At 33.7% G+C, this 12,645-nt stretch overlaps 1 protein-coding gene across 5 annotated transcripts in view; it reads left to right on the top strand.

Moving 5' to 3' along the window:
* Positions 1-12,645, top strand: part of GPCPD1 (glycerophosphocholine phosphodiesterase 1) — a 53,898-nt gene that overhangs the window by 9,458 nt on the left and 31,795 nt on the right. For 4 of the 5 annotated variants that reach the window (XM_070933049.1, XM_070933048.1, XM_070933050.1 and 1 more), the window contains 2 exons: positions 2,602-2,698; positions 7,622-7,706. In XM_070933049.1, the coding sequence (XP_070789150.1) occupies positions 2,602-2,698; positions 7,622-7,706 (182 nt within the window). Of the gene's footprint in view, positions 1-2,601; positions 2,699-7,621; positions 7,707-12,645 lie in introns of those variants that run through there. The other variant, XM_070933052.1, reaches the window with a different exon arrangement.

The raw sequence follows: 12,645 nt of genomic DNA, 5'->3' as shown, positions 1-12,645 counted from the left end.
ATTCAGCAATCATTGGAAGTTATGACAGTGCTAAATGAATGATGATTATAATCAGTCCTCAGAGTTTCGGCCATTCTAGAATTCCCAGTCACAAGATTATGATTCTGTGTGTTTGGCAACTGGCTTGCACTTATGACCAGTTATGGGGCCTTGCAATCCCCTGATTACTATTCACTGCCTTCTCTGCTGTCTTCTCTTGAAAGTTGGTGGAAAAGCCAGCAGGGAAGGTCATTAGGGTAAGTCTCCCCTACCCACATACCCTTTCACTGCCCCTCCTCACTCATATTGCACCGGTCACTCATGCACTCCCATCTATCTTCCTGGGGCCTTGATGTGTCTCCTCTGCTACTTATGCACTTACATACAACCTCCCAGTATTTCAATGAACCACTCTTGCAATTTCACACAAACCTTCCTCACTTTACAGCAGCCATTGACCTGCCTGCTGTGCTGCTTGCAAGCAGCTTGGGACTTTGCAACTTCCTGCTGGTTTCCCATTGATTTAGTTGTGATAAGATGGTTGGAAGTTTCCCCGCTGAATGATTCTGAGATTCAGTTAATGGTGGCAACCATTAAGGATGGCAGAGATTGTCATCCCTAAGTGATGCTGTTGCACTTTATGATCACATTGCATAGCCCAGAAATGCTAGTCTTGATTGCTATTGTAAATTGAGGACTACCTGTATTTTCCTTCCTTCTCCCAAGCACTTACATAACAGTGCTTCACAAATATTTCTGCGATATAATATAAAGTAGAACTTGTGACTAGGCAATAAATGATGGTAGAACCCAACATTATACGTTGCAGCTTGCTGTCTTTTCTCTCTCTTCTAAATAAAAAGTAAAAACATCATAATGGGTCCATTGTTCTCCCTGGCATCACATTGGAAACCTCAGCTATAGGTATATTGTTACAATGTCATATTCTGCTCCTGGGTACTGGAATTGCAAGAGCAAACTCCATACGATATCCTATTTTATTCGGCAAACTGGATGGGATTAAGAATAGCTGCTTTTTCTGTGACTTCTGATTTGCTGAAGCATTATAACTCTCTAGTGGCTCTTTTTCCCTGTCTCCCCCTTCCCTAAAAGCCAGAGTGTAGAGAATTGGCAGAGAGAAATGTTGATAAGCATGCGTCATAAAGCATGCGTTATTGTCAGGAAGTATAAGTAAGATAATTTCTAATATCTCACACAGAGAAATGATTTTTTTTTTTTTTGCATTAAATTGCTACTTGGCTTGGTTTGCACATTGTTCCAAGTCATTGTTTAGTTTTGGTTTATGGAATTAGCTAAAATCGCCTGATCTATAAGTAAATCTAGCTCATAGGCTACAGTTTCCAAACCATATAGTTGGAGTTAATAAATACACTAAGCCACTATATTGTAGTTCCTGATATAATCCAGCATGATATTTCAGAAAGCTGAACTTGCTACCATTCTCCACCTGGCTATTTCCCTTTCGATCACTTTCATAATTGCATAAAGAATATTTTAACAAAGCTTTTCTAGTATGATGCCCCAGTTGTAGAAGTGGAAGTTCTGGGGGAGTATGATAGTATGAGTTTTGACATTCATACACTTAATGTTTTGTTTCCCACCACCACAAAACTATGCAAAATTTAATGATTCAGAAAATGGTAAACTTTTGGGCACCAGAAAAAAGGCACTTCAAGTTGCCTGGCCCTCTTTTAAAGCAGTGTAGAGCTGTTCTGTTCTTTTCATTTGTGGGTTGTATGTTGTCTAATTGTATAATTGATCCCTTTCAAAACTTTATTAGATAGCATATTCAGAAATATTGCACAACAAATGCTTTAGCAACTAGCAAGTTGTGGATGCCTTAGATTAGAGGCAACTGACTTTTTTTAGCCTAGAACATATGAGCTTTAAACGTTTACAAAACTAATGATGTGTAACTATGTTACACATACATACTGATGTTGTACATAGTATTAAAAAACCCATTCTTTTGTGCCCCCAACTGCGATATCCATATAATGCCAATACATATACCAGTAATCCTAATATATCTCAGTGTAATCTTTACAGCAAAGTTCAGACAAAATTATGAATTTTCTGTTCTGCTGTGTGCGCTGTTATTGCTATTATTTATTTAAGATGGGATGTGAAGTAGATATGTACAAACTGTGCAGAACACAGTTCAGACAAGCTTTTTCAATCTGGACAGTGCTTTGAATTTGAAATAATGTTTTAAACTGAAAACAACTGGTTTGTGTGCAAAACACTTAAGTGCATTTCCAAAATAATAATTTAAAATGATAGGAAACAGCTATTTTGTGTGTAAATGGGACATTCAAAATAATGTTTTAAAGTAATTCTACTTTGGACACAATGATTATATGGTGAAGAGAAAAACAACTATAAAGCAGTATTTAAAATAAAACAAATATGACAAAAATAAGAACTTGGTTAACAAAAATGTAATAACTCTGAAATTAATTCAGTCATTAAGCTTATTTAGATCAGATATCAGTTCAGGTTGTATCATTTTGTTTCATTGTATATTATTTGTTATTTGTGTTAGTCTGAATACTCAATATTTGAAAGTTTACTATTTATTTTCTAACACTTCTTTTCTAGGAGAGGTTTTGGCTATATGTGGAAGCTGTTATTCTCTAGGAAACTGGAATCCGCAATGTGCAGTAATCCTTCACCCAGAAGATGAGGCTGGTGATACGTAAGCTCTTTTCAGTAGTACATTAAAACCCAATAATAACTGTAACAGTAGTCTGGATAATATTAAGTGTATTTGCTCGTGTCATTTATTTCACTGGTATCAAATTCCATAGTTCTTAGCTGATTTGGCATGTCTAAAGTTAAGGATTATTTGATTAATTATTAAATTTATCTCCAACCTTTTTTATAGTTCAAGGCAGCATATGTAATGCCACTATGTCCTGTTTTCCCCACACCTAACACCTTGTGAGAAGGGTTTGCCCAGAGACACATAGTTTGTTTTCATGCTTAAAGAAGGACAAGACTGAGAATTCACCATCTGGTTTCTAATTCAGCACCTTACTCACTACAACAAATTGGGCCTCATATGTATTTATTGCATTTGTATCCACCTTTTCTGTATGAGTGCTCAGGTGCTACACATAGGGGTCTCTCTCTCTCATTTTATTCCCCGGTAGATACATTGGACTGAAACAACCTGGTAGATACATTGGACATTACAACCCGGTAGATACATTGGACTGAAAAAAATGTAAGTGGCCCAAAGTCACTATCTGTAGTCAAGTGAAGACCTGAACTTGAGTCCTCCAGATTTCAGTCCAGTTCTTTGACTATGATCACTAATCTGGCAGCATAGGATAGTTGTGTGGCCAAAGTATTTAATTGGGTTGTTGACATATTTGATGTCCTGAGGATTCATTAGGGGCACAACCACAGAATGCCTAACATTTAAAAATAGATTTTCCCGGATCCATTTTTATGACATGTTAAATTTCTTTTCTTTTTTTTTTTGAAAATTTTTTAATTTATTTTTAAACATAAAACATAAAACACATCTTTTTAGAGCAAGGGTTTGATCCGGTATAAAATAAGTATAAATTCCAAATTTCATCCATTAACTTCTTAAAGAAAAGAAAAGAACAAAACTAAACCCAACTTTTATCATTCAGTCTAACATCTTATTCTAGCATTAGACATTCTACTATGTATTATCCTAAATCTTAAACTCCAAATCTAAACAGCTCTTTATAATATTCATTTATCATTTTAACAATCAGCATTTCATATATTTTCCTTACTTCAAAGACCCAAATCAAATCAAGTTTCTTTTGAATCACATCTAATGAGCAACATAAAATATTTTAATCCTCTCTTAAAAACATTTCAAAATCAATTCACTTTAAGATTTATGCCACATTTCCACCTATAATTTATTATACCCAAAATACTTTGCTTTTGCTAATTACAAGCTTCTTCTCCATTACAACTAATTCTAATGTTTAGATGGTTCATAACTTATATAGCTATTCCCCAACAATATTTTCCTCCACTTCTATCAATTTGGCTTTAACTGTTTTTCAAAGATATCTCCTTCACTCCTCCTAGGTTTATTTTTGGCTGGATTGCAGCTTAATTAGCTGGTTTCCAGGAATACTTTCCTCCACTCCTAACCTTATTTGTTTGCTGAATCACAGTTTGGTTTTAACTGCTCTCCAGCATTATCTCCTCTGCTCCTCCTAAGTTTATTTTTGGCTGGTTCACAGCCTAATCAGCTGTTCTCCAGGGATGCTTTCCTCCACTCCCAATCTTATATTTGACTAATTCACAATTTAGCTTTACTCATCTGATCACCAAAATCATACTTCTTTACCAATTTAAAATAATAATACATTTTAATATATATCTTCTCTCCTACTCTCTCCTGAACTATTAATTTTCTTTAAATTTCTCCCCTTTCCTATTTGTTTCTTGTTTTTCTATGAAATGCAACATTTTACACCATTTTAGAAACTAATTTACCATAATTATAAAATCTATAAACAAGTCTTACTAATATTCAAAAATTCATTCCCATTCTCTTATTTACTATAAAAAGAACAACATTTTAAACCACTTTAAGATCAATTTTCTGTAACCGTTAAAACTCTTATTAGTATTTAAAAAATTCTTTCAAAGTCTTCACATTTTTGTAGTTTTTCTACATTTCTCGCTTTAAAAATAATCATAAAATCTATAAACAATTCTTGTTAATATTCAAAGCTTCATTCATGTTTTCTTATTTTCTATAAAGAACAATATTTTAAACTATTTTAAAGAAACAATTTTCTGTGATTGTTAAATCTATCATCAATTCTTATTAGTAATCAAAAATTCATTCATAATCTTCATATTTCTTATATTTTTTCTATAATCACATTTTCCCCACCTTGAAAATCACTTCTCTCAATAATAATAATGAAAAGTAAAAAAAAGGAAAGAGAAAGGGAGAAGAAAAAAAGAATAAAAGTATGGCAAAAGAAATCAAAAAGAAAGATTCAAAAAAAGAAAGGGAAAAAAAGAGGAATAAAATAAGAGAATAATAAAGAAAGGAAAGGGAAAATAAAAAAAATAAAAAAGAGAAAGAAGAAAGAGGAAATCTCCTCCTTACATTATTTAGACATCAATTACATAGAAAGCATTTACATCCATTTTAATCAAACTGTAGTACTTTTCTCATCTTGCTACCCAGTATATTCCAGTTTTTTCCTTTACCCAATCTGTCCAAACTTTTTTTTCTTTTTGTTTCCAGTATCAGTAAGGTTATAAAGACTAAAGGATTTAGTTCTTTTGTGTTCCATATATGGTATCATCATGTCTTCTTCTCTTGCTACATCCTTCCCTTTTGTTGCCACGCCATTAATCAGCAATTTTAATTGTTCCAATTAATTTCTTTCCAACTGTCCATAAGTAGTCCAAAGACAGATTAAGTACATCTAAAATCAAGCCTACTTAGTTTTTCTTCAAAATAATCCAAATTGTGAAAAAAGAGACAAAGTTTCTTCTTTAAATAGCAAGCAATTCACAATTTGCACTTTCACTTCTTCTCAGCAGGCAACCATTTTACCTTCCTCTGCTTGTTATCTCTCATAGCTGTAAAAAGACATTCTGCTTATTTCCTCTTCTCCTTCTCCCTCTTCAAAGATAACCCATTCTCATTAAGAACCAGGAAAATATCAAATTTTAAATCCATCCAAAGGAACATTAATTCCAAAAACAATCAGTAGGTACTATTGTCCTTTAATGGGTCTTCTCTTTGTTAATTGTTTTGAATCCTTTGCCCAGGATTAGGGCCAGGGCATTATTAATAACCAATTATTTGAAGGCTGTTCCCGCCTGGGCTAGTCCTACTCACCCGGCATTCAAACACCTTACTCCTGTATGTCCTCCTGCACTTTGCTTTTTTTTTTTAATTTGATTTATATGCCGCCCTTCTCCGGAGACTCAGGGCGGCTTACAATGCGTTAAGCAATAGCCTTCATACTTTTGTATATTTATACAAAGTCAGCTTATTGCCCCCACAAACTGGGTCCTCATTTCACCTACCTTAGAAAAGATGGAAGGCTGAGTCAACCTTGAGCCTTGGAGAGATTCGAACCAGCAGTAATTGCAGGCAGCTGTGTTAATAACAGGGTGCTTAGACCACTGTACTATCAAGGCTCTTGCTTGTCCCGGTTGCCGCAGCTTTGGGGCAGCCGCCATGCTGCCACTCCCACCGATGCAGAGGGCAATCCTCCGCTCCGAGGAACCTGCCCGTTCCTCTCGGCCGTCCGAGGGGAGCCCCGCTATTTCCCTGTCTGAATCGCCGCAGCGCCAACCGGAACCCTCATGTTAAATTTCTAAGTACATCTCTCTGTTACCTTTATTATAAATTGAAATTTCACATGTATGCAACTAATTTTGGAAATTAGTTGTTTGTAATTACTAAGAAATAACAGAAGTTGGTAAAGAGGAAGGAAAGAACCACAATAAGCCTACATTAACTCTGCCAGCTAATGCCAGCGGCTGGAAGGTATAAGAGAGATACCTTTGATGGAATAAGGTGAAATGTTTCCCATGGCCCACATGTTTTCTTAGCACTGTACTAACGGACCATGTTGATGGGAGAACAGTAGTTCAGCCCACTGTGGATTAGCAGGGCATCCCAACTAATCATTATATTACCAAAAAGCACACCTTTCCAATGTGGCCTTACTGTTAATTTCATATTTTCTTTTGCATTACTATTGTCCTCATTTTACCTAACTAGCTTTCATGATTGGGGGAGTAAGAAATGCTATTTTGCAAAAATTTGAACTTTACAATTAATTTTCAGCATGAAATGTTTTTTCTCTCAGTCCAAGTGAGTGGAGATATTATTCTGCTCATTTGCTTAGACGTGATTATATTATAATAAATTGTATTATAGCCTGGGTGCTTGTAGGAATTCATCAGCCCAGTTAATACAACATTGGGGTAGTTGTTAAATACTCAGTATTATTGTCATAAATGAAGCCTTTGAATAAGTTACATTCTCATAAAGTTAATCTCTAATTGGGAAATATATTCTAGTTGGTAGTTGATGCACAACTGCACATGCTTTTTAAAAATTTTCTCTACACCTTTCAATGCAGTACAGTAGCCTGCTTGGGAAAATACATTGTTTTTCCTAAGACTGAGTCATTTTCAGAGGACTTTTGAAATGGATCCAAGAGTTATATATTGACCATTCTTAGTTTATGTTTAGTAACAAAATATTGTGAAGGTCAAGATTGTTATCAGGAAAACACTTTCATGTTCATTAGATTTCATGTTTCTTTTCAAAATGTAAACAGCTTCTTTTTTCACTATTTGGGAGCTTTACTAGAACATGCAAGCAACTTTGTATGAAAACACTTGAGAAATGTCTCTTTTTAAAAATCCTGAATAATGTGCTAGGGTACTGGGATAATTTTTATGTTCTCTTTAACCTATGAAGGTAATTAAAAGCTATGGTCAAAGGAAAAGGGAGTAGAAAGGTTTTTAAATCCTGTTGTGCATGCATTTGTATATACCCTTACACAGCCAGTGATTTTTATGTGTTGTTATTTAACTTTCCTGTATTTTTTTAAAAAATATTTTTCTGCAGTCTGCTGTGGAAAGCTACGGTTGATCTCCCCAGAGGAAAGAATATTACATATCGATATTTTCAAGGAAGTTTCTTAGAACCCAAGGTATGTATACACCCATGAACTTCAATTAAACGTCTTGGCTAATTGATGGTAACGTGTTTAAAATAAAGTAATTTACAGGCACTTCCTGACTTATATAGCTATTCAAAAAATATTGTCTAATTCAATTTTTGAACAAGTCAGAATTGCACCAACTGTCCAAAAACTGAAGTATATTCACAGGAATCTGAGGTTGGAATTTTGGTGGTGGATAATGAGGGACTTAATTGCTAATTAATTTTCAAACCTTAAAAACTTTACATATGGCTTATAAAGACATTTGTTCCAAATCAAATTTATATAAGTCAAGTCTTGCATAACTCTGCGGGTGTCTGTACTTAATAGTCAACTAATGAAATTCAAATATCCTGACAGCAGACTCTTTTTAAATCCACATTTTTTACACAAAAAGTATTTTGGATAAGCATAAAATCTGTATGGCAAAAGAAATGCATGCATTTTTCTGTATAGATAGCAAAGACAATTGATCTAGTCTTCTCAACCCATGTACATTGATCCAAATAAATACTTGTGATGAATGCACAGAAGTAGTATATTCTATGCTTGTCTTATTCATCTGCTTTCTGTGTAGAGCATAAATAGCCTAAGAAAAAATATCAAACTTAATGGTACCTTCAAAACACCTTGTTGCTGATAATTTACATTTGAATATAAAGCATTAAATATGGCACTCACAACTTTTTTCATAATAGAAAATAGAAGTCCTGTTTGAAGGACATGCTAGAAGTAGATAATAACATAGAGGAGGCAGGAAATCCATAAGTTAGAACTCTTGCCAAACCAATCCAGAATCATCATAATTTTGTTAATCACTTACAGTATAAATGAAAAGATAACCATTAAAACCATTTAAACATTGGTAGATCTAATGTAATAAGATATACCCCCTTATAATACATGCAAACTTCACAGTATGTATTGGTGAGTGTGTTTCCTTTGAGTAGGTACTCTGTATCGTGCACGCTATAAGTACCGTGTGATGCAGAGGCTTCTGTGGTAAGTATACATTTTATGGAATAGCAGAGTAGAAACATACATAAAGAATCCGTACAAGGGCCATCATGAACCTGGTTGCCAACAAAGGTTTAACAATGGATGGAGTTGGTGGGAAAGGATATATTGCAGTGAAGTATATATTGTTTCAATGTGGGGATACAGTACAAGCAAGGTGAAAATAAATGAGAGAGAAGGATGAAAAAATAGAGTTTAGTGTGATTGCAATTCAATGAAAAATGAATGCATCCTGTGAATTGGATTAATGATAGGATAGTGCTTTTATAAACTATTTTTGCTGTATATCTATTTTTAGCAATTTTATCTACTCAATATTTCTCAGATGTTTCATATTCCTTAATCTTGAGCTGAGAAACTGCCTACATTTAGAACTGAATTAAGATAAAATTCAGATATTTTTTAATGTATTAGAAACACAGGAATTGAATATGATTTTAAAGTACATGAAATAAAAATTGGAAGTACAGCAACTGATGCAGGCTTACTTCCATATACTATTTGACATTTTAAGTATTAAGGTCAATTGGTTTTGGGGTTTTTTTGAGACCTCTAGAAGAAGAGATTGGAAATCTCTAAATTTTTCATGAATTGTATTTGGAAACTACCAAATTTCTAAAATTGATAATAACACTTTTACATGTTGAAGTTTGATTTCCTAATTTGTGGTTAGAATGGCAGTAAGAAAAGAAAACAGCAGTTTGCTTTTGGATTTAATCATTAGAGATTGTGAAAGTGCCATATTTTTTTGTTACAGTAACTTATTAAATGACCCGTAGTCTCAAATATTTTGGATACTGACATAATACTCTTGGAATATTAGTAAGAGCAGGCTGATTTGCCAAGAGATGATGATATATGTACTAGATTACAGTGCCTTGGATTAAATTGAATTATTCAAACATTGCCAAATGGTTCAACTTTTCTCTCACTTTCTTGCTACCATATTTAAAAACTGATTCACATTTGATTAATGTTTCAAGAACCTTGCTTGACAGAAAAGCACCTACTTGGGATACTTAAGAAACACTGATTCATTAGCATATAGTAAAAAAAAACAGCTATTAAAAAACTAGTGTAAATACACATGGCTGGCAGAATACTAGATATGGGCTAAGAACCCTTTTTACTTTTATTATGACAAGCAGGAATCCAATTTTTACTTTTAACAAAAATGAAACTATATATGTCATACCCTCCCTCTCTGGCTCGAGCATCTTGAGAAATCTATAAATGGTGCTTTTTTTCCCCTTGTTTTGAGATGAGGTCTTCCTGTTTCTTAAACCAACCAAAAACCCCATCTACAATGATTTTGTCAATTTGAACTTGTTTTTATTATTATTTGTTTCTTAAACTGTTTATTTTGTAAGTTTTGACTTGAACAATGGAAGTTATCTCCTTCCTGGCATCTCTGAGTGTTCATTTGAAAACTGAAGCCTCACTAGACACAGTTATTTGCATGTCCTTTTTACTGTTTTTCATTTGGGATGTTTATCCCATTATTGTAATTTTTGTTGATTAGGACTATAATGTGCCCAAAATACTTCCATATATCAGTTAAAATGTATCTTCTACTTTTAATTATTTTAATTTGAAATATGTTGTTTGACCATGGGCATGCTTAATACAAACATTTAATAAATTGTATGAGTACAGTGTCTAATAATTCAGGAATACAAGTGATCATAAAAGTTTAATTTGTAAAATCTCAGCAGATGATTGTGTCAGTAATTCAAATTCACCAGCATTTTAAGTGTTTGTTTATTTAAGTAGCTTTTACTCTAAAACATATTCTGCTTTCAATGGGAACTATGCTGAAAATCAGTCCTATATGTAAAGAACTGGGTGATAGAAAATCCCTGCTGGCATACTGTAGATACTCAACCACAGACGTAAGAATAGTTTTCCATAGCTTTTGTGCCACCTTCCACGTAATTGGAAGGAAATAATTTACAATGCCAGGTTTCTTTGGCCAGACCAGGCCTTCTGTTTTGTAAAATTATTCTCCTAGCAGATCAGTGCTTTGTCTGTTATCTGATAATTATACAGTGACCTTGTGGAGGACCTCGGTGAAGTAATTCACTAATACATATGACAGTGTCCATGAATTATCTCATCTATGATTCAATTCTCTTTCTATTAAAGCTTTAAGTGCTAGCCCTATGAATTCTCTGGTAGTTTTTAATAAAACTCCTAAACAAACTTTATCATAGAAAAGAAAATAAATATTTAGTTGCTTCTACCAAAATAAATAACATGAGCTATATAAAATACTGAATATGGGATGTTACGCCATATGCGTAGAGTTAATGTTCCACCCAGGGACAGGATTTCTAGATTAATAGATATATATTACTAAGACACTGCTGTATAATTAGATAGTATATTCTGGCTAACATTCCATCTCCAAAAGGATGCTACCCCATACCAGATTTTCCTAACAGTCAGATGCAGTACATTTGTCTTTTCCTGCTTTCTGTTGCTACTAATTTATAGGATGATTTAGTTTCAAGGTCATTTTGATGATGGTCAGATCTCTTAATAAAACCATTTAGTGCTTGATTTGGCTGTATGCTTATATATTCACCCTTTCATAGCAAGACGTCTGTCATCTGATCTGTCCTGAAGTTTAAGGTCACTCTGGCTAGAACTTCACAGGTTCGGACTATTCTCTTCAGCAACAAAATCGGCTTACCAGTTGAACTGTTGTTTACTTAATTGTTTTATATTCTCCAGGTGGCCTTGCTTTTAAATACTAAACAGAAATGGTCAATCTAAATTCATTTCATGATCCAGATTTATTGTCTTCTCAAATACTACATTTCTTGGGAGTCTGCAATCAAAGCAGCATCATTGCCTCCCCCCACTTTACATAATGGCAAACCTGGATCGGTGGCTTACTTAATTCCTTTTCAAAAAATATATTTAAATTAAAATATATAGTGTTTGTCTTCCTAAAAAAATAACACTTTGCTAGTTCAAATAGATCTTAAAGATATATGTAAATAATATTGTTGGGGTAGGAAGAAGGAAATTTAAAGTTTAACTGGACTTTGGACAGATTATGCTTTAAAGTATAATTTTAGAAAAATCTATAAAGAGCAGCTGAGCAGTGTTGATACTTTTCAAACAAATACAGGCAGTCCTTGACTTACGATCACAATTGAACCCGAAATTTATGTTGTGAGACATTTGTTAAGTGAGTTTTGCCCCATTTTACAACCTTTCTTGCCACAGTTGTTAAGCAAATCACTGCAATTGTTAAGTTAGTCACACGGTCATTAAGTGAATCTGGCTTCCCCATTGACTTTGCTTGTCAGAAGGTGGCAAAAGGGGATCAAGTGACCCAGTGACACTGCAATGGTCATAAATATGAATCAGTTGCTAAGATCTGAATTTTGATCATGTGACGTTATATACACTTTTAGCCTAATTAATAATTACAGAGGCTGCAATACCTGCATAATTTGTGATTTCCTGCAAAACTATCATATGAAAATAAAATCCTATTCATAAGTATGAAGTATCCATACTTCATAATCATAGTCTAGAAAGAATGTTGTCCTAAACTACTGTATGTTAAGAGAATTCTATTATTCCCAGTCTGGGCTTCCATTTTATAAGAAGCCTATTTATATGATTTATGGTAGAAGGGTATGTTTGAATGGGATTATACCCACTAGCCATCTTTAGATTTTCACATGTTCAATCTAGCCTTTGAATGGCTGAAATATGCAGATTTTACAAGAGATAAGGATGAATGAATATATATGGGAAATATGGTAAAAAGCTACCATCAGAATCCACCGATACCATTCTTTGTCTGGAAATATAATAGATTGGATTTTGAATTTACAATGGGCTAATGTTATCATAGTAGCATCAATTATTATAATAAACACGGTATAAA

The sequence above is a fragment of the Pituophis catenifer genome, unplaced genomic scaffold (assembly GCF_029215685.1).
Source record: "Pituophis catenifer annectens isolate HBS135680 unplaced genomic scaffold, rPitCat1.0.hap2 SCAF_1, whole genome shotgun sequence".
NCBI lineage: Eukaryota > Metazoa > Chordata > Lepidosauria > Squamata > Colubridae > Pituophis > Pituophis catenifer.
This window is presented reverse-complemented; position numbering and strand designations above follow the sequence as displayed.